Source organism: Trichoplax adhaerens, genomic scaffold, assembly GCF_000150275.1.
Source record: "Trichoplax adhaerens TRIADscaffold_21 genomic scaffold, whole genome shotgun sequence".
In the NCBI taxonomy this organism is placed as follows: Eukaryota; Metazoa; Placozoa; class Uniplacotomia; order Trichoplacea; family Trichoplacidae; genus Trichoplax; species Trichoplax adhaerens.
In genome coordinates this window covers 285,954-307,339 of record NW_002060962.1, presented here as the reverse complement: position 1 = coordinate 307,339, position 21,386 = coordinate 285,954, and the positions used below count along the sequence as shown (strand labels likewise).

Sequence of the window (21,386 nt, the reverse complement as noted above, 5' to 3'; positions counted from 1 at the left end):
TACTGTACACTGTACACTGTACAGTAGAGTACTGTATACTGTACGGATAGCAGCTCAAGTGCGTCCTCCTTGATAAGGTTTTACGAATATAGTATACAGATAAACGCATTCTAATAAATTGGACTGTAAATTGCAATAGAAAGTTAATCAATCTCGCAAAGCATGAGCTTAAAAAGCCTTGCATCATTTATACAGTAGAATTGGTGAGGAAAAATTACGTAAGAAAATTTTGTTTTTTGGTGTGTAAACCTAATTATCTCTTCATCTGTATAATGTACATTACAATGTGTGGGCTGTTGTTCAAACACTACAATAAGTGTAGTCTACTGTTCAAATACACCGGTACAGCATAGTTCTACCATACCATACTGCGGTTACATACTATTCTGTCATCGCTTTAATTGATGCACTACTTAACCTCTTTGTCATGCCGCTCCAACAAAAGAATCACCACGACGTCAATGCGTCAGTGCGTGATTGAATCGTGCTGCAGTGACTGTGCCTTGACTTCACTTGTTGCATTGGGACTCTAGTCATATACTACTGTACTGTATATACGCGTACGTCGGTACGCGTATACAGTAACATTAGACAGCAGAATTGTCATTCAATCGATAGAGCTTACTTTCAATACTTGGTTATTAAATCCTATCAATTTTATTATTATCAATGTCTATATTCAAAATTGGGTATCTTGTCCGAGCTTGTATTGCTATTTTTAAGTACGAGCATATTAAAACATATTGATATTTTTTATCTTTTTACCTTCATTAGGGTTTGTGATGGTTAGTGAACGGATACTACCAACAACGCCGGTGGTATTCCCGCATAGAATAATAAAATAAAGTAAAAATAAATAAATCAATTAGTATATTCCAATCACGGAATATTTTGGTAATGATAGCTCCAGCGAGTAGTCCCTGATAAAGTGATTCTACCACGATGCCCTTCTTATCAAATTTCGACCGAAACTTTTTTTTCCTATCGTAAGATTAAAAAATGACTTCAAACTTTTTGCGATGTTAGTTACTATCGTAGCTATCGTAACTAACATAAAATTACGTGATATCTTCTTTTATGATGCTCTGTAGATATATGATTTTTATAATACTGTAGAAAAATTTTACGTGATGAAATGGGATTTACAACAGTAATTGGCTAGAGCTTCAGAAGCGTTGCCCTCATAAAAATGATAGTATTAAGATTTATTATATTATATAAATTGTAAAATTAGAAAAATACAGTTAAACCAAATAATTTCGACTAAAATTTCACTTTTTTAACGCCTTGCCATTGCCTAATTTAAGAAATATTGAATGCGCGTTGATATCATGCCAAGATTTAAAAATTTTAAGTACTGTATACGCGTATATACTGTATGTTCTATTAATTAAGCTAGAATTCTTGTGAAGAACTTTATCAATAAAATAAAACATCTTTTGGTGCATTCTAGCAATTTGTAAAATTATTTTACATTCAATAACGCCCATGTATGAATATGCATAATGTAAAGGAGTATAAGCGTTTCCAATTGCGATGATAAAATGCGGTTATAGAATAGCATCATATAATGGTAAAATGAGGTAATTTTAATGGATAATGGCATCATAAATTGTGTAGTTACGATAGATATCATGAATATGCGTTGAAAAAATAATGTACGCGTATTTCATCAAAACATCAACCTGTAAGTAAAGAGACACACCCTACAAACCCTAGTTATAATAACAACATGAAACAAAATTTTTTGCAGTATGCGACGCTCGCTACTTTAAAAATTTCACATCTGTACAATACCAGCGTAAAGCATATGAACATCATATGCGTTTTATAATGCACTACACCGTAATCAGGGTTGAAATCTTTGCTGAATTATTATGTAGATGTTACATTCTAAAGTCCAATCGAAGTTGTACCATTAGATAGAATTATCATCCATAATAATGCAATAAATTTATTACAAAGTTAACAGTCTGAGACGAACAGCACGGTTATAATTTTAAAAATTAATTTATTCTTGTATTCTGAACCTTAATCCAAATTTATCATTTTCCTGAATCACTACCTGCTAACTTAAAGTTCAGTCATGATACATTTACCACAACGATTCAAAGTCTCGTCGCAAATTAACAACTACTTTTTGATCGATGTTCTAAATGTACAACGATTTATTGAATTTGCTTTCCTTTTCATAGATACTCTATTCAATATCACCCTCCAATAGCAGTAATTGAGGTTGGTCATTTCTATAAATTCGTTATATTTGTACCAACGTTAGTTTCATATCAAGTAAACTTCGACATATACTATGTCTGTTAATGGAGAAACATTTACAGTATATTAAATCTTATATCGACAGTTTTGGAGCATCGAGGTGAACTGTGACATTCCTGATTACATACAGTATGCCATCGCCAATCCTATTTCTGAAATACTGTACTGTACTGTGATACTGGACAATTTAATTGAAGTAAACAGTCAAATTATACTGTACACGCTTTATCTGACTATTGTCCAGTATCTGTAGTAAAAATGATAAACTTTAAGACACATTTCTATAGTATTCCGATCAAATTATATTTATAATAATAATATACAATGATTGCGTTAAGTTATTATATATATACAGTATAATATATTATACATGCGCGTACATTGGTACATATCAATGCTGTCTATATAGCAAATTGACGAATAGCCATTAAAATAAATGGAAATGGTAAATACAAGTGATATAGCCTTAACGATAAGGCATGCGTTTTTAATTTGAAGTTACTTTTATTTCCTGAAAGTAATCCACCTTGTAAACTGGAACATTGATTACATTGAGGATAAAATACTTGTTGCTCTCCCTTCCTTAGTAGTGTATTCGGAGGAATATGATCTCCAAAATAGAATTTACTTCTTCTACTTCCACAGGTATGGCATCCGTATTTTCGCCCGAGCGAGGTAAGTAACCATTTTTCTTTCTTTGTGGCATACATCTGTCCCTTGGCAGGTATACAAGAATGTGCAAAAGCTCCTGCTTTGAAAAAGCTACTTGGTAATACAGATTTGAACCGACCCCCAGCAATTTTAAAAGTAATGCCAGCAGCTACAGTATAGAACCCTAAATCAACGGGAGAAAATGAGTAGCGTAAACTAATTTCTTTTCTGGTATCTTTCTTTGTTGCTAGGGAGTTTTCCAGTCGTTGATAAAATAATGAAGCAGATATAGAGGCGATTGACGCAACTGTAACCGAAGTGGCAACAGCTAGTGTGCCAGAAACAGATGATACCACTGGAATTGAGCATGATAATCTTAATGGGCTGAACAGAACTATTTGCAAAGTTCCTAGTGTTGCAGGAAATGTACAAAAGCCTACTAATGAGCCAACTCCTACCGATCGTAAGCTGATCAATTTTACCGGAGTGCCTTGGTTGTCCTTAGAATCCACGGAACGTGTATTCAGCGAAGGTAGCTTCATTGACAGTGAACTAGAATTGCTAACCCAGTTTTAGTTTGACAGTATCGATAAAAGAGTGTACGAGTATTGTATTTTTATTATTATACAGTACTCTGGGTGTAATTTACAATTTGCAAATTGGATCCCATTGAAGAAAGGAATAATATAATTGATGTGCAGTATATAAGTAACTATATCATTGTCAGAATGTCATCTACAGTATGTTTTATCTGGGATTTTAGAGCTCTACACTGTATTCAGTTTAAAATACATGTACTTGTAGCGGTTGCAGGTACGCAAAGTTTGACAAACTTTTCGTTGCTTTAAAGCTAAGTAACAGCCATCCACCTTCTTACCAGCTGGCCAAACGTACAGTACAGTATGAGTGTAACTTACTGTACTTATTACAATAACTTACAGTACTGTACAGTGTCGTACTGTACAGTGTACAGTGTACAGTACAGTGTGCAGTACGTACAGTATACAGTACAGTACGATACAGATACCGTAATGATTTTTACGCGCAAAAATTTAAAATAAAAATCTACTGACTAACGTGTAGAGTGTACTGACACTCTTACAGTACCGTACAGTCTGTAACGAGATGCAGTGCTTACTACTGTAGTACAGTACTGTACTGTATTGTGATACGGTACGCCCACCATAAAATAGCATTTCTCGAGCCAGTCATAGTAGCATGGTAGGATTAAGATTCAATTACAGACAGGGTCTCTATTAACTAAGTAACAGGTTTGCTAGCAATAATTATATAATTGCTATAGCTATGTGGCCTACTGTATGTAGTAGCATGGCGCATGAAGTGCAAAGTATCATCAAGAATGATATTTATCCGATACTAGTATATCTATTTCACAATTATCTATGTTGATAATTTGATGAGGAGACATTGGTGCTTTTGCAATCGTAAAGGCTGTACCGTATACTGGTTCAATTCTCCTATTTCCTAGTATATAGTTGGCTGGCTGTCTAGACTGGTTCACGATGAACGGGAAGCTAGCACTATTTTCTAACTTAAGATTGCTAAATCTATACACGGTAGATATAAAATGATTTAATGGCACCGTCAGGCTGCGTAGTGCATAATTTAAATACTGAGCATAATTAGCTTATTATTATACGCGTAATTCATCAGTATTCGACAGGAATTTACCGAGCTGTGATGCTCCTGACCGTAGACTACTAAATTACATCTAGTAGTCCATGTCCTGATGATTTTCTGATATGAATTATCATAAATCTGTAATAAAATATCTACACCTTTGAAGATGGATATCAATCAATCAATTCTTCGGCGCGATGTAGTATTATAATGGGAATAGACCAAAAATCTTACTATAATCATTATACGCGTAGTTACATTGGCGACAGGCCACGAATTCTGCAAAAGCATTACATTTGTTAGTATTCATACAGTAGAGTGATTACAATGATGCAATTTAGATTCGCTATAGGATAGCATTAAGACTTTTAATACTATAGATCAGGATGAAATTAAGTCCATGTCATCCAACGAATTTGATTCTAGACTGCATGCGTGCATACGTTATGGTAAACCATAAAACGGCAGAAAGAATGATTTATGCTGAACGTTCTGATAGTTGTTATCAAAATAGTAATTTCCTTTACCGATTACTGCTACAATCAAGTAGCATTGACATATAAAACGCATTCAATTCCATTTATGAATGACGATAAAGTTATAAATTAATATCAATTCTAAAAAATGGTAAAGATAACCGTGATTTCCCAAAGCACGTTTTTAGAAAAGGTCAAAAACCAACATTTTATACAGTAATCGAAACTCCTAAAATATCCAACCTGCAAATAATCCATTAATCGCTACATAGTATCTACATTGAGTGTGATCAGTTTACGGCAGAGTAATTGTAGATCGCACCGAGTTTGTACATCGGAACAATTAATATAAGCCACACTACATCTATAAACAAATACCAATAGAACTGGTTCAAATTTTACGATAAACTGATATTTTTATTACCAGGATAACAAATCTTAGATACATTCGCTTATTAGCATTAAGATATACAATACAGTATCATTCTATGCATTGACATGTTTATGCTGCATAACTCTACAAGGAAAATTATAGACAAAATGGATTGATTAATATATTTAAGAATTTTAGAAGAGCATCGCTATTGCATTCATTTATATAAAAATGTTACCAAGCTATACGAATTCTTTTCTCAAATATAACGATATCAACGGAATAGATGTCATATAGCAGCAAGTTTGTCCACTCAGTACATGTAAAAGTGGTCATATGGCAAAATACAATTCGTGTAACTGCATTAACGTCCTAGAAGTAACGAAATTAGTAAAGAATTTAAAGAACCAAACGCATAATAGCTAATGTCTTCCAGATTTTGTAGAATACAGTGGAATCACCGAGTGCAATATACTGTAAGTGGCTATAGCTCTGCCCACTTTTTTACATACTAAAAACTTATGATAATGAAATATGTAGAGAACATTATATAATGTATATTATTGCCGTATGGCCCATATCTGTATGGGCAAATCCAGTAATAAATTGTGAAGTATAAAAAAAGATACACAGATAAAACATATCGATACAGCTCATACATAATGCATTGATAAAAACGATATATAATTGTAATAGCACAGCGTGTTATCCTTATGCTGAACCTATGAAATATTATATTTAATACCTTCAGAAATACCGAAAGCATATTATGAACTTCTTGGGTGCTATTTATCATTATTCGATAAAAAAATGCAAACACTATTAATACACTACAGTGGTGAAATAAACCAATTCACCGATACGCTTTATGAGTTATGATACAAATTCATTTAAAATAGGAGTCAAATATGGTTTATTAAAATTATATTCACATTAATATGCTACTGTATACCGTACACTCGTACAGTACCGTATACGTTGACTTCCGAAGAATTATAAATACAATGTTAATGTCTTGGTCGATACAGTTTATTAATAATTCGATTAGATTCGCTATATTGCTCTTGCATTCTACTCAATCTTTCGCGTGATTTAGCTCTTATAAGTTTCCATCGGGCGATATGAACTCGCTTTAATTCTACAATCGATTGTTGATTACTGCCGATTAGGTTAGTGTCCCACAGCTTCGGTTTGGGTGCTTGCGTCAGAGCAGTATAACGTTCCTTTTGTAAAATAGATGGCTTTGGTAAACTATGAACATTACCTGATTCGTCGATGGCTGGATTACTACCATTAGTGTCATCGTTATTTGCTTTTTCATTTGCATCTAAATCTAATTTGGCAAATCCATCATTATCACTACCGTCATTGGGATTATTATGCATCCATGACCGACAAAGTGTATATAACGAGGTACGTTCGTCAAACTGTGCTAAGTCCACGCTACGATCGAATAGCTTGATAACATGTATAGGGGGTTTATTACCTTCAGGTGTGCTCGGTATCGTGTTAGAGTTATCATGGACATTACTGTTGTTTCCACTATCTTTCTTTTTTCGCTTTCGTGGCGATCTACTTTGAGCTAGGCTACGCTTCTCAGGTCCAGTGGAATTCGAAGGAAGTAAAGGCTGATTAGGCAATTCTAGTAAACTATTTATGCAATCTTGTTCCGATGCACTTTCTTTATTATGACGAACCAAATCTTGTAACAAATCGTTGAACTTTGTTCTTGCATTGTTCAATTCTTCATTACAACTATTGTGGGCTGCGCTGCTGGTATTCGTATGTAAGGACGATCTGCTTCTATTATTTTCAGACATATTCTAAATCGATTTACCGTAGAGCGTTGATGTAATCTGTTGAGAGTTGTTGTACTGGATTGCTTGAATAATTTACAATAATTACTACTGTAATAATTGTATCCACAGCTGACTGGCTAAAGAAAGGATTGCTGTATTGTAAAAGGTGCAACTAATCGCTACCATCCGTTGTTTTGTCGCGGCCCGATTTCAACGCTATACTATCCAAGTGAACATTCTACAACTTTTTGATCCAAATAAAGGTACCACAATGTCGGTAACGTCTTTCTGATGAGCAAGTTATTAAACTGCAGACAAAGTCTACAGAAAATGGCTTTACTCCTATTGTACTGTCCTATATGTGCGCGTTTATCGTATCCAATCAACCAGCTACGACTAAAGGCGATGACACAGTAGGTTTGCTGTATCGTCGAGTGATACAATCGCCAAAAGAGGATGGTATTACACCACAATGTTAAAGATGATTCAACACCAGGACGATTCAAATGAAAGATTGAAATAAAAGTGCAGTCATAGGATTATGCTAAAAAAATTGGATGATTTGTAACGATTAGGAACCGCGGCGATGTAGTCCTAGTCACAGCTAGTTGTACTGCATTTGATGAACCACTACTACAGAGCTATACCCGCACATTTTACAGTACAGTAGGGACCTACAGACAGACCTCAGGTATGATCTTCGTCTGGGGACTACAGTACTACAAGAAAAGTAGAGTACTCTCCACCGAGTCCACTGTCTCTTTTTCTTTCTTTTTATACTGTACAGAGCTACAGTATACTGTACTGTACCCGCACATTTTACAGTACTGTACAGACAGACCTCAGGTGTGATCTTCCTCTGGGGACTGCAACAAGAAAAGTAGAGTACTGTACAGTACAGAGCTACAGTATACTGTACTGTACCCGCACATTTTACAGTACTGTACACTGTACAGTACAGTACAGTAGGGACCTACAGACAGACCTCAGGTATGATCTTCCTCTGGGGACTACTACAAGAAAAGTAGAGTACTGTACTCTCCACCGAGTCCACTGTCTCTTTTTCTTACGCACATTTTACAGTATACAGACAGACCTCAGGTGTGATCTTCCTCTGGGGACTACTACAGTACAAGAAAAGTAGAGTACAGTACTGTACTCTCCACCGAGTCCACTACCTCTTTTTCTTATACTGTACGTGAGAGCCTGAGAGGAGTTATACAGTACAGTACAGTACTGTACAGTACTGTATGACATACTGTACTGTATACAGTACTGTACTGTGGCCCAAAAGGGACAACTTTACAGCGCAGAATCTGTACAGTTGTGAAAAAAGAATTTCTGCATACAGTAACGTACTCACTCCCGTACTGTCTCCAGTCTCCTTTTATTGTACAGTACTGTACTATACTGTACAGTACATTAAAGGAGACCGCTGGTAACGCGGTAGAAAAACTTGTACAGTACATACTGTACAGTACTCGTACAGTACTGTACACTGTACACTGTATTGTCATCGACTACTGTACTGTACTGAGTTGTACTCATCAAGGATTTCCAGTCACATGACTCCCATCACTGTGGAAAAGGAATACAGTAGGCTTAGACTGAGCTCGACTGCATAGTAATGTAGTGTACAACATGCTGTGTTTATGCTTATGTTATAACGACGCAATCCGGTCGATTAGGCTCAAAAACTGTAACGATTACTATAGCAAAATTATTCTTGTTTTTCAGTAACATTTATCATCAGTACAGTCATTAGAACTAAACTGTGTTGGTCGTCAAAAGTTCCTGTACTATATTACCAAATTCGATCCTATTAGTACCAGATACGAGAATCAAGATAGATTATTGATTGATTTTAAAAAATTACTTAATATACTGTACAGTCGGCAGAAAACGGTGCCTGATGATGTTGATTAGCGGCCAACTTTAAATTGCTCTCTATTTTCCATACCTTCAGCCAAATTAGCGTCCTTTTTATTATACGCGTTGTAATCAATTATAATGGAATCTCACTTACAAGATAGTAGCAATCACAAGTTGATTTCTCAATCCGCAGAAGAACTCAATTCTGCCGATAATATAAAAAGTATCACCAATGGGAACAATCATACTAAGAGTATGGGTACATCCTTTTCAGTTTATATGGCAGCATTAATAGCTTGTCTAGGTGCAGTTAGCTTTGGATACTCATTGGAGTATGCTTCGCCTTCGTTACCGGAACTGCAAGAACCTTCGGCAGGAAAGTTACAACTCAACCGATCACAATCTGCCTGGTTTACTGTAAGTTATAAACGGATTGATTGAACGATTATCCAACATGAAATTTCCTAGTAGCCGAATAAACTTAATTGAATGAGGATACAGTAAATGCGAACTGGATAGAACTTCATTAGTGTAGTTAGTTACACAAAAAAATACTGATTTACTATATTTTATTACCAGATAACCCCCCCCCCCCCTATTACTATAAGTAACCGTCCAGGAGTTTCAATAATCATCAACTAAAATGATTCGTCACTCAATATTACTCGTTCCAAGTCTAAAGTTAATTCCTCCTAGCTTGAATCAATGAATACTGTAATACGTTGTAGTTGTAGCAAGCGAGTTGCCTTAAACATATGTTATTACAGTGTAATTGCTTTTTACTAGACGTAAGTATGGACTTGTAAAGTAAAATATCTGCATACCAAGATACCTACCGCTAGTCACAAACTCTTCGTCTAAATAGACACATATAAATAGCAAAGTCATAGACTCCTCGTCATGCCATGATCTTATGACTGATTCTTATGATTAAGCTATGACCGATTGTAATGGTTATTCCATTTATCTAACTTTCCTAACAGTCTTTAATTGCAATTGGAGGACTGATCGGCGCTCCCGTGGCTGGTTTTTTAATCGATTTTATTGGTAGACAGTCTACATTAATCGTCATTTCATTGCCTTTTGTCGCTGGTTGGCTTTTAATCATATACGCAGAAGCTGTTGTATCACTACTGATTGGACGCTTAATATGTGGGTTAGGTGTTGGTATGGCATCGCTGGTAGTCCCGGTAACTCGATGATGGCAGTTTATTTACTATACTATTACTTTTACATAATCTTACTACAAACTATACTGTATATGTATATGTAGCCTTGTAGGATTAACAGTCTAAATATTAGTTTTATAAATGAAATAATAAAGAGTTACTGGTACTATAAATATAATATTTTATCTCCATAATAGATATACATAGCAGAGATTTCAACTGCTGAAAGTCGTGGTATGCTTGGCTCGATGAATCAATTATCCGTCACTATAGGATTTCTTTTGGGAGCTGTACTGGCTCTTGGAATTAACTGGAATTATTTAGCACTCGTTGGTATGGTTCTTCCAATTTTGATGGCTTTAGGAATAATGTTCATGCCTGAGACCCCACGATACCTTCTCGCTAAAGGAAAACGCCCTATGGCTATAAAACAGTTAAAGTACGATAGCGTAATATATCTAATCGCTTCAATTGATTATTGAAAGCAATGCTTCTATAACTGATACACTTATGGGTATTTTGATAGATGGTTACGCGGATCACATGCGGATATTAATACAGAACTATACGACATAGAAAATAACTTAGATAACGGACAAAAAATGCATTTCTCCGAATTTAAAAATCCAGTCCTATTTAAACCCTTATTAATTTCAATTGGTTTAATGATATTTCAACAATTCAGTGGAATAAATGCTGTGCTCTTCTTTTGCACATATATCTTTAAAGAAGCTGGCTTTGGAGACCCCAAGCTGGTATGTTGTTGTACCATTGATTCTACTATTATTCAATATACTATATTCACTACAAATCTTTTCTTACGTTATCAGGTCAATTTAATAGCTACTTCAGTACAAGTTGGAGCTACACTAATAAGCGTCATGTTGGTTGATCGTCTTGGAAGAAGAGTCTTACTTATCACGCCCGCTGTGATTATGGCAATTTCTTGTACTACATTTGGTGTCTATTACTATATTCAACCCAAGACAACAACGAATTTAAATTGGCTAGCAATGCTTAGTCTTTTCGTGTACCTTGTTGCTTTCTCCATGGGATGGGGTGCTATTCCTTGGTTAATGATGTCAGAACTCTTTCCTGCTCGCGCTCGAGGAATAGCTAGTGGTATAGCTACGCTCATCAATTGGACTGCTGCTTTTACGATCACCTATTCTTTTATTTACATGAGAAAATCCATGAAAGATTATGGCACTTTTTGGTTTTTTGCTGCGTGGAATCTATTAGCGGCAATTTTTGTATTCTTTTGTGTACCGGAAACTAAAGGGAAAACTCTTGAAGAAATAGAACGATTGTTCGTTGACAGGAAAATGAATACGGAGGAATCCTAACCACTAGCCATTTGTTAAATGCCTTGATTAATTTCACTATCAATGAGCATAAAACGTAAAAAGTTTAAATTTTTCTAAATTGAATCCACTTTGATGAAAGCTTCGTATCTCTCCGTTATACAGAACAGCATATAATCATCAATTAGGAATAAGGCGCAATTTTAATCGATAATATCATCATAGTCACCACAATTTCAATAGTTGATGTTGTTTACCACAATAGTAATTCCTCTCAGTAATGTAATCAAGAATAATATGGACACTGTGGAATTCATCTACAAATGTATACAAAATAAAGACATTTTTACCACTTAATAATCTAAACGCCAATCTGCTACAGACTTCAATAATTTTATTCATAGGCTGAACGAATCTTGTTATATTGTTTTCTATATTAAGCAATGGTAGATTTGTGGAGCTGTGCTCAGCTCACTTATATATGTATACTGTACTGTACACTTTATTTTCTTTCATAAATAAAATTTATCTTGAAAGGGTATTCATGTCCTCTGTCAACAGTTATTTCATCAGTAATGTCTAATATTTGAAATTTCGTCATCTGATAAAATTTCAACTTCCAATGCTTCTAGTCATATGAGAGCTCCTTACATTTCTGTATAGCACTTCCATAAGCAATGATTTTAAATCAAACTTTTACATACTGGAACAAATTTAAATGATTCCGATCTACTTTCAGAATCGTTACCAAACACACAGACATATAGCACAACGTCATACACATTATTCTACGCCTCGAAGATTGTCACTTTCGGTAAACAACTGACAGGATTAACAGCTAGACTACAGATAACATGTCAGTATTGATAAATGTACTGTAATTGATATATTAATACTTCATAGAATTACTTACGCAAATATCAAATGAAGAATATTAAAGTTAATGCCTTTCAAGCTGCCAGGTTTTTTATAAGCTGGTAAAAATGTATACCTTATTAAGCTATGAAAATTTTAAGAATACACATCTTAATTCTATATTATCATTCAATTAATTAATATAAATGTTAGCAAATATTAGCTAGAACTTCATCTCATTCTATTTAAACTTTTTATAAACCTGGTACCTATTACAAAGAAAATTTCGACTATATTTAGCAATAATTCTTAGTCGATAAAGCAAAGCAACTAGTATAATATCGTAGAAAACTTATCGTAACTTCAGATTGTATCGCAATCACGGCCTAGGACCTTCCATACATTTTTTTATTGTACTAAGTATATGAGATACTAAACATTGGCAGTAACTTTTTAATAGTATCTGCCAGAAATTCTAAAGACCATAAAACAGCGTAAAGCGTCAAGTAATACTAACAATTGCATCACGTAAAAGTGCCTACAACTCATATTACCATAATATTAGTAGCCAAGTAACCTCATACATTAACATAAATTAATAGTTAAACTTCATATAAACGATTAACCCTGCAAAGGAAAGAAATATAGCTCAGTAGCACGATTTATTGCTGTAAATTTCTATACCATAAAAGCTACTCATGTGTAGATCTCTTTTTAGGCTAGAAGCCATTTTAAAATGACTTATTGTATAGCCTTTCGTATAGTAGTAAATTCTCAAAGACGTTTGTAAATAAATATTAAGCGCTAGCTTATCATCATTTTATGCAAATCATGTATCATGGGCTGATTTGTAACTTCCATAAAACATTAGTAATGGCAATAATATAATCCCAGGAATATCATCATCATGCTTATGTAATTTCAATCTAACAATATTGATCTATACTGTTCACATCAGATACACAAGAATATGATTAACGAACATATTACTGCATGCTATCCTGTAGCTACTGTATGTGATTTACTATAGCCGTTGCTATACCAGTTATAATTTCATAACTTGTGCTTGCTACACTACTTCAATTGAATTGTTATCCATCTAATTAATTTATAGTATAATTTATGCTAATACAATTCATAACAGTATGCCAGACAATGATTGCATATTACTGCCATAAAGACCTACGCTATATTCTTTAATAATCCTAACAATAAATACAAGCAAGCTTTAAGTACTCCATATAAAGCTAATATTATTAAATTGCTTTAATGTATAAGACTATATACAAGTTAACATAGTAAATTGTAACCTATTCTATTTAAAATCTTGACCCAACTTGAACATCAATGTCTTTTCTCAGATTGAATATTGCATCATTGTACTTGCTATTCTAGTAATTTAATTCACACTATACAGCTTTGTTCTTATATTATAAACGAATGAATGTAATAGTCCTTTCAGTCTAAAGCCAAAATAAGTAGTGAAAGATCCATCTTTATCTGATTGGCTATGAAATTATAGTATTAAGAAGAGAAATAACAACCTCAAGAAAATTGGATAAAATAGTTGTCAAGCAGTATCTAAATCTACGTCTATAATAGCATCGTCTAAGACATTGGATTCGTCCGATCCCTTTGTAGAAAATCGCACACATAAAATTAGAGATTTAATTTAAATGCCTGGCAACGATGACTCGAATTAACGATAATTCTAGTATCGAAGAGAAGAACGTTAAAAAGAAAAAAAGTAAAACGATTTATTACAATAAAACAGCATCCAAACATGTCACTACCATCGGAATAGACGAAGACAAAAAGCCAAAATCTGGCATAGTATCGCATAAATTGATGTTTATATCTGCTGTCATAGGGGGTTTAAGCGTAATCAATTTTGGATTTGTCTTGGAATATGCTGCTCCAGCTATACCTCAACTGATGCTCCCATCAGCGGGCATTTTGCGCTTGGATGAAGATTCATCAGCATGGTTCGGGGTAAGGAAACTTTTTATATTATAGGGAATATTGAAGCACAAAATGTTGGCAAGCCTTTAAAATACTCCCATTCTAAAAAAATTGAATTAGAAAGTCTATCATTAATCTAATGCCGTACCAGATAAGAATTTTTTAGTAAACGTTTTCCTTCATTTACAGAAATATTATGCTATGGTATATATTTACTTAAAGTATATCTACTTTTCTGTCCACTAACAATTTCGTATCTCTGTCCACCTTTCTATTATATCGGAAACTGTTCTACTCAAGATTTTAAAAGTCGCCTATACATAAAGTGTTAAAGTTATCACTGTAGTAAGAATTGCTATATGCCAATGAGATTTTCAGATTACATAAGTGTTATAGCTTCGCTTCTTCTCTTAAACTTTCAGTTTATTAACACAATCCATTCATGTAGACAGCGTTATATCTAAGACAATTTACAGCAATATAACTCCTTAAATGGCTTTCAAGCAAATTTTAGAATTTATTTACTGAGTATTTTGGGGCTTTTTCCCGACAATTAATGGTTTTATCGTGTATCTATCCTGACATATTCTTGTTGTAACATAGTGCTCCAAAAAGATAAAACAGTAAAAGAAACTTATTTTGGCGAGTACACCACAGTAAAAACAATAATTCAATAATTACTATCGCTATAGTAAGACCGCCCGATCGGATTCGATTGTATAAGCACCAATTAGTTGTAAAAAGTTTGCAAATACAGCAAGGAATATTCACCAACGTATCATCTGAGAGTTTTCTTCACTATAGTGAATAGAGCAGAATTACCGTTATTTTTTTCAATCGTTCTCTTAGGCTCAATTTGTCAAACATACACTTTTGCGTTAATTATGGCTTAGTTCAGAACATTTTTAATAATAGATTCATACAGATGTATTGTTGCTAACCATGATTTAATATTCGAGAAAAGATATTCCATCCTGATACTTAAGTGTCAAGACAAATTTTCATGTTTATAGGCATTTACTGCTCTTTCAAAGCTAATTTAGTTTAGAACTATTCCTTTGCTATCGTCAATAGTATGTTACTTGATAAGCATATCGTCGTCAAACTCGTTCATTCATAAGTTTGAAGAGAGAAACAAAGTCTCTAACCCGACATTAGTATTAACATAAAAAGGGATAAATTTACTCAACAATATTAGCTGTCACGAAATCAGAATTTTAATGCAGTACCGTTAATTTTATAACAATTGCTATTTTCGCAGTTTAATTAGCGTAATGCTTCGTCTTATATGATTTACCTGCTTCTTCCATCGTTGTTTTACAATATATAACTGTATGTACCAGCGTTATTTTTCATCCACTACCCCCTGCCATGTCCATATTTTGCAATCGACCATGCAATTGTATAGCTTCTCTCATGAGTTTTTAATTTTTCACTAGAAGTCATGTGGTGATACAGAAATACAAAACAAAGCTATTCAGTAATTGTAATATTGCAAGAATTTATTTTAATAGCATCAAATAAAACTTAAAATTAGAAGATATAGTCTACGTTCTAAATTACTACTTCTATGCAATTGAATACCCTTGTAATCTTATTAGATCATCAGTAACAAGAAAACTATTGTTACTTTATTTCGCTTTAGATACGGCACATGATAACCATTATTGGCTTTAGAAAGCTACATTAACTTAAAATGGATGTACGACTACTGTCATATAATTATATAGTGTGCTATGAAAGAAATAAAAGCTGTATTTGTCTTCTATAGCGCTAATACTATCTAAGTTAGTCTAAGTTAGACACTTGATTCATAGCTTAGTATATTACTGTATATGAGCATCTTAAGATTCTTACTACCATCTCTGATAACTGGATCAGTGATGTTGCTTATCCCAATCATGTAAAGAGGACAGAACCATCAAATAGAATTACCGAACGTACTCACATAGTAATAAATTAAATTTGATTTTACAGTAGTTACATTTGTCTAATATGACAAGCCTAAAATTGCAAGCGTTGATCCTTATTACCGTTTAACATCGTCAGAAAGGAAGACATAACTCTAAGGATAAAACACTCATGTCTTAAAAGGCCTTACAGAACTATGTATATACTCTATGAAGTTTAGCCATATTGTTTAATAAGTGAAAATTATAAGGATGTTATCAAAGTCCAATCGAGTTTGTTTCATAAGCCTTAGATGATCTTGATCTTAATTATATTTTCATCTTGTAAAGACATAATATCATCATAATCAGATTTACTCTTCTAATAGTACTTTCTCCTATCACAATTCCAAGTCTCTAGCACTAATCGGCGCATTGGCTGGCGGTTTAATTAGTGGTCATATCATGGAAAATTATGGCAGGCAATCTGCCATTATTCTGATATCTGTGCCATCTTCTGTTGGTTGGTTGTGTATTATGTACGCTCAATCGATACAAAGTCTTTACATCGGTCGGGTTTTAACCGGTCTTTCTGTTGGTATGGCCACAATGGCATATCCGGTATATTTTCGTACAGATTATTAAATAATTATGTGATACAAAATTCTTAATATAGCAATCTTTCCAACTTTGTAGTTAATGATAATTAATGTAAATTCAAACCTTTATTGGCATACATTATGCCTAGGTTTATATCGCTGAAATTTCTACTGCCCAAGTACGGGGATTTTTTGGTTCCTTTTTTCAAATTGGAGTCACCATTGGATATGTACTCGGTGCTGGATTAGCTTTAGGTATAAACTGGAATTACTTGGCTTTGGTAGGCCAGATAATTGCTACCTTATTAGGAATTTGTATGATGTTTATGCCGGAGACACCTCGATGGCTGCTATCGCAAGGTTATAAGCGATCTGGTCTTGACTCTTTGCAGTAAGCGAATTTATATGCTATTTCTTAAGAAGTACTATTATTCTTGTATAATTTAACGGCCAGGCTATTTACATTCTTGTATTAAACTAATAATTTTTCTTCAGAAATTTTCAATAGCTACATTTACAAAGCCAATCTTCGCTTTAATAACTACACCTATAACTAAATTGTAGATCGTATCAGCTATCGTGCTTGTATCTATAAAAGATAATAATGACAATTACTGTATTTCATGTTTCAAGGCGTTTGCGAGGAACAGATGTCCCTATTAACTACGAATTATCAGAAATCCAAGATCACTTGGATAATATTGAACCATTTAGCTATTTGGAATTATTTTCTACAGGTTTAAAGAAACCGTTTCTTCTTAGTATAGGCTTAATATCATTTCAACAACTTTGTGGGATCAATGCAGTTTTACCTTTTTGTATTTACATCTTTAACCAAGCTGGCTTCGACAATAGCAATATGGTAAATACGCGTATGTTAACAATACCTATTAAAAAAATTATAGAACTGGATATTAGAAACAGTCAAGCGAAATTTTTAATAAAATTCAAGTATACGTAGAATAGCGCAATCATATAGGTTTCACAACATCTGTATATTTTAATTATATCAAATCCATATTTTATATTCCCCTACTAAACGTATACCTTAACCTATATCTGTCTTGCGTTAATCAGTGCAATATTAACGCAGCAAACTAATGTTATGACCTTCTCATCGAAAGGTGAACATTCTAAAAAATATTATATAATTCAGGATATGTTTGCAAACATATAAAAATAAAGCTAAATTATAAATTAGTACGTATTTTCCACTTCTAGGTACAGCCTTTTATCACATATCAGACTGATAGGCTCATTAGCTAAACTTTACGAAGTAGAGATATTTAGTGAACGTTATAATTGAAACACTATATTTATAAATCTTTTCCCCTTTTGATAGGTTAATCTTATAGCCAGTTTATCACAATTGGTAACTAGTATCGCCGTGAGCTTCTTTGTCGATCGCCTTGGTAGAGTTTTACTATTAACCTTTGCAGCTGCAGCCATGTCTATTACTTGTTTTGCATTTGGCCTCTACTTCCAACTGACATCTTTATACGATATAAATCTTAATTGGTTAGCTCTAATAAGTATTTTTGTCTACTTTGTGGCTTTTAATTCTGCCTGGGGTAGCCTTCCATTGCTTGTGATATCTGAGATACTACCATCGAGAGCCCGTGGCGCTGCTGGAGGGCTATGTACCTGCTTTGGTTGGTCTGTAGGATTTGGCGTTAGTTATGTATTCATTCCGTTAAGTAATGCAATTAGTAGTCAAGGAGCTTTTTGGGTTTTTAGTGCATTAAATCTATTAGGAGCACTTTTCGTTTACTTTTTTGTGCCTGAAACAAAGGGTAAAACTTTAGAAGAGATTGAATATTTTTTTAACTCTAAAAAAACTATGGGAAAGCGAGTTACTGAGGTATAATTTATACCTAAATAATTTAATAACTGCTGGTTAAATTTCTGATTAGCGTAATACTTTGAATTTCGCTAACTGTAGAAGTTCATGACCAAATAATATAACATTGTGCATGGCATAATTAGTTGATCATTGTTGGTCCCATGCTATACGATACAACTTCATCACTTCATGGCGTTCCAAACGATGTAACATAGCCTAGTGTAGCAATATAATGCCAGAATTTAAGGTAATGGTACAATTCTACATTGTGGTCTTTTACTAATCTTTTAGCAATGCGAAATACACAGTACTACTATACATCTGGTATCCAAAATTTTAATTGGCCTATTTTCTAAAATTGAATATTATAAATACTCATATATATACATACATACAGTACAGTGGAAATGTTTCATCACTAGTGGCTGCTCTCTACATCAACTTTGTTCTCTGTTCCATTCAATATTATAATATTGAATTTGTTGGTGTATCAGATATTTAATCACTATAATTCATTAATTTAATATATATTTATATATTTGCATATATACAGAGAGATGTGATATATTAATCTAGTGGGATCATTTATTTCTAATAACCATTCTTTATATCTAGTTAGTTATTTTTCACTACGTTTTTAATATTGCTCCTCGACTTAACCACCATATCATATTATATTACTATATTATTGAATTATTGAGATACAACATATCGAATGCTTATGTTGAGTACTTGAATGATTTATTTACCGTTAGTATACTGATATTATGCATATATTCGCATATATAACAATATACCACGTATGTTGAACTATATATATGGCAAAAAAACTTGATAAGGGAATATTTTGTTAACATAAAACGTTATGTGATAAATGGATGTATTTTACGATATCATTCTACTATGATAAACATTGTATTTAATCTTATTATGTCATTATTTAATATCAACTATCTTAGTTTTTTTTCTGAAGGATTAAGTCTTTGCAATGTATAATATTACAATAATAAAATGGACAAGAATGTCGGATACCATATACGATCAAATTTGAGTTAGTAACCACAAAGAGTTATCAGTAAAATTACTAACCCTGGATAAATGGTTATCAATATCGTGCAGTACTACAATGATCCCACCGAATACATCTATATAGCCAATGACTATAATATAATACTGACCTCTACTTCCATGTAATAACATAATTCATTGTCCACATCATTATTGGTGTTATCGTTGAACTATTAGAAACTAAGTATTGTAATCTAAATCAGTTAAGGAGTGACGGTATTAACTTATATTATCAAAGAATTGCATTGTATAATAAGTTAAGCAATTTGTGTGTCCATATCATTATAAGTACTGTCACTGAATTGTTTAAATTAAATTTTAACAGTATCATTTTAATCTAATAGAGAGAAATGGTATTATTTCATCCTATCGGATAATTGCATTGCATGGCAAATTAAGTCATTCCTACTACATATCAAAGCATGGATATCAAAAACGCTAGACGATCGATTGCTGTTCAGTTATTTGAAAAAAACTAAATTAAAGAGTTGCTGATGACTGCATAATATAGTATATATGTATCTTTGTATGCAAAAGTCTCGGTAAAGAGTCATTATAACATTAAACATTTAATTGTGAACAACGCTGGCTACTATACGCTAAGTATACTATGCATTGTATGGGCCTCAATCATTAGTTTAAGCCACTAATTATTCCATCAGCTACCACGGAATTCCACCCATGTTAATTCTATCTATAGTAAATATATCAAAAATAGTCGTCTATTTTGTATCTATTTTCATAGAAATAATGCACCATGATAGATTAGTTCTACAGCCTTGATGATGAAGTTGTAATCATTAAGTCTTCATTTAATACAGTAGTAAGTAGAGTTTTCTTGTGAGAAATTTTTACCTATACGCTCCATCAACTATTATGTATTATACAGTATAACACTGTATAGTGTATATGCATACATACAGAATTTGGAATGCCTAATGAGATAGTATCAGCGGCCATCCTAGCATTGTAGGTCTTTTTATGCAATAATCTTAGCATAAAACAAACAATTTAATACCGTAGAAGTTACGACATTTATATACAATATATGAACTTTGGCCTTCAATTTCAGTTCTAGTCATAGTGTACAAACGTGTTGATTGAGATTGCACTTGGCCAGTATCCACTAACTCGCAAGATAGGCCCCTAAAATAGAACTAACAGACTCCAAGAATGAGATTTATTTATCTATCTTTCTATTTTGTTTAGAATTTGTTGACTACAGTGTAATAGTTTTAGTCTTAAAGGAAACTTTAACCTGCTATAGTGTTGTACTCTACTGTACACTGTATAGTACTACTGTTTAGTATTAATAGATCTGTGTCAAAAGAATTACGAATATAATTATATCATTGTTCTTACTGGCTTAGCGAACGATACAACTTTTAGTAGTTCCTTGCTCTCTCATATGTAACTATTTTCAGGTTTAAATAATATCAGAGACTTTTATGTTGACATTAAGTAAAGGCATTACTTCAGTAATAGTTTACAATTTCTAGTAAGCTTTAATAAGTAGAGTAAAAATGTTAATTTAATTCAATGGCAATCATTGCAGTCTTATACAATAAATTCATCAATAGTAGATTAAATCTCGACTACATCAAATCGAGT

At 33.2% G+C, this 21,386-nt stretch overlaps 4 protein-coding genes across 4 annotated transcripts; 2 read left to right on the top strand and 2 right to left on the bottom strand.

The window, feature by feature from the left end:
• Positions 1 to 2,675: 2,675 nt before the first annotated feature.
• TRIADDRAFT_61091 (uncharacterized protein) lies at positions 2,676 to 3,467 on the bottom strand (the record flags this gene model as incomplete). Its single annotated transcript, XM_002117015.1, has 1 exon — positions 2,676 to 3,467. One exon carries the CDS (start codon positions 3,465 to 3,467, stop codon positions 2,676 to 2,678), a length of 792 nt encoding a protein of 263 aa, XP_002117051.1.
• Positions 3,468 to 6,422: 2,955 nt separating this feature from the next.
• TRIADDRAFT_61090 (uncharacterized protein) lies at positions 6,423 to 7,235 on the bottom strand (the record flags this gene model as incomplete). Its single annotated transcript, XM_002117014.1, has 1 exon — positions 6,423 to 7,235. The coding sequence occupies one exon, from the start codon at positions 7,233 to 7,235 to the stop codon at positions 6,423 to 6,425; it is 813 nt and encodes a 270-aa protein (XP_002117050.1).
• Positions 7,236 to 9,341: 2,106 nt separating this feature from the next.
• Positions 9,342 to 11,977, top strand: TRIADDRAFT_38377 (uncharacterized protein; the record flags this gene model as incomplete). The annotated part of the gene is made up of 5 exons (XM_002117086.1): positions 9,342 to 9,503; positions 10,070 to 10,276; positions 10,453 to 10,694; positions 10,782 to 11,010; positions 11,086 to 11,977. The coding sequence occupies 5 exons, from the start codon at positions 9,342 to 9,344 to the stop codon at positions 11,599 to 11,601; spliced, it is 1,356 nt and encodes a 451-aa protein (XP_002117122.1). The 3' UTR covers positions 11,602 to 11,977.
• Positions 11,978 to 14,103: 2,126 nt separating this feature from the next.
• TRIADDRAFT_61088 (uncharacterized protein) lies at positions 14,104 to 18,731 on the top strand (the record flags this gene model as incomplete). Its single annotated transcript, XM_002117085.1, has 6 exons — positions 14,104 to 14,406; positions 16,638 to 16,886; positions 17,014 to 17,119; positions 17,150 to 17,255; positions 17,498 to 17,726; positions 18,207 to 18,731. The coding sequence occupies 6 exons, from the start codon at positions 14,104 to 14,106 to the stop codon at positions 18,729 to 18,731; spliced, it is 1,518 nt and encodes a 505-aa protein (XP_002117121.1).
• Between the last annotated feature and the right edge of the window lie 2,655 nt (positions 18,732 to 21,386).